This window comes from Gavialis gangeticus, unplaced genomic scaffold (assembly GCF_001723915.1).
Source record: "Gavialis gangeticus isolate Ggan-Ray unplaced genomic scaffold, GavGan_comp1, whole genome shotgun sequence".
Classification (NCBI taxonomy): Eukaryota; Metazoa; Chordata; order Crocodylia; family Gavialidae; genus Gavialis; species Gavialis gangeticus.
Genome location: NW_017729027.1, coordinates 720,890 through 721,160, shown reverse-complemented (window position 1 = coordinate 721,160; position 271 = coordinate 720,890). Strand labels below are relative to the sequence as shown.

The 271-nt window shown below is 76.4% G+C and overlaps 1 protein-coding gene across 4 annotated transcripts in view; it reads right to left on the bottom strand.

Moving 5' to 3' along the window:
• The window catches only part of UBE2J1 (ubiquitin conjugating enzyme E2 J1), an 86,640-nt gene that overhangs the window by 83,281 nt on the left and 3,088 nt on the right, over positions 1 to 271 (bottom strand). The window contains exon 1 of one of the 4 annotated variants that reach the window (XM_019520350.1): positions 140 to 237. The exons of 2 other annotated variants lie outside the window; for them this stretch is intronic. In XM_019520350.1, coding sequence (XP_019375895.1) covers positions 140 to 170 — 31 coding nt within the window. In that variant the 5' untranslated portion in view covers positions 171 to 237. Of the gene's footprint in view, positions 1 to 139; positions 238 to 271 lie in introns of those variants that run through there. One more of the 4 variants, XM_019520352.1, reaches the window with a different exon arrangement.

Below are 271 nucleotides of genomic sequence, written 5' to 3'. Positions count from 1 at the left end.
GGCCGACCGCGGGGGAGGGCGGGGGATCCAGGCCGGGGCCCGCGCCCGGCGCCGAGCCACGGCCTCGAGTGCTGAGGAGCCGCTGTCGCCGCCGGGCGGGAGGAACGGCCCAGCCTCACGGGGATGAGAAGCCACTTACCCGGGCTCTTGAGGTTGTACCGGGTCTCCATAGCCCGGCGGCGCCGCGGGAAGGGAAGGGGCGGGTACAGCCGGCGAAGGTTCCTGACGTGGCGGCGGCGGCTCCTCTGTGACTGAGGCCGGCGGGCGGGGC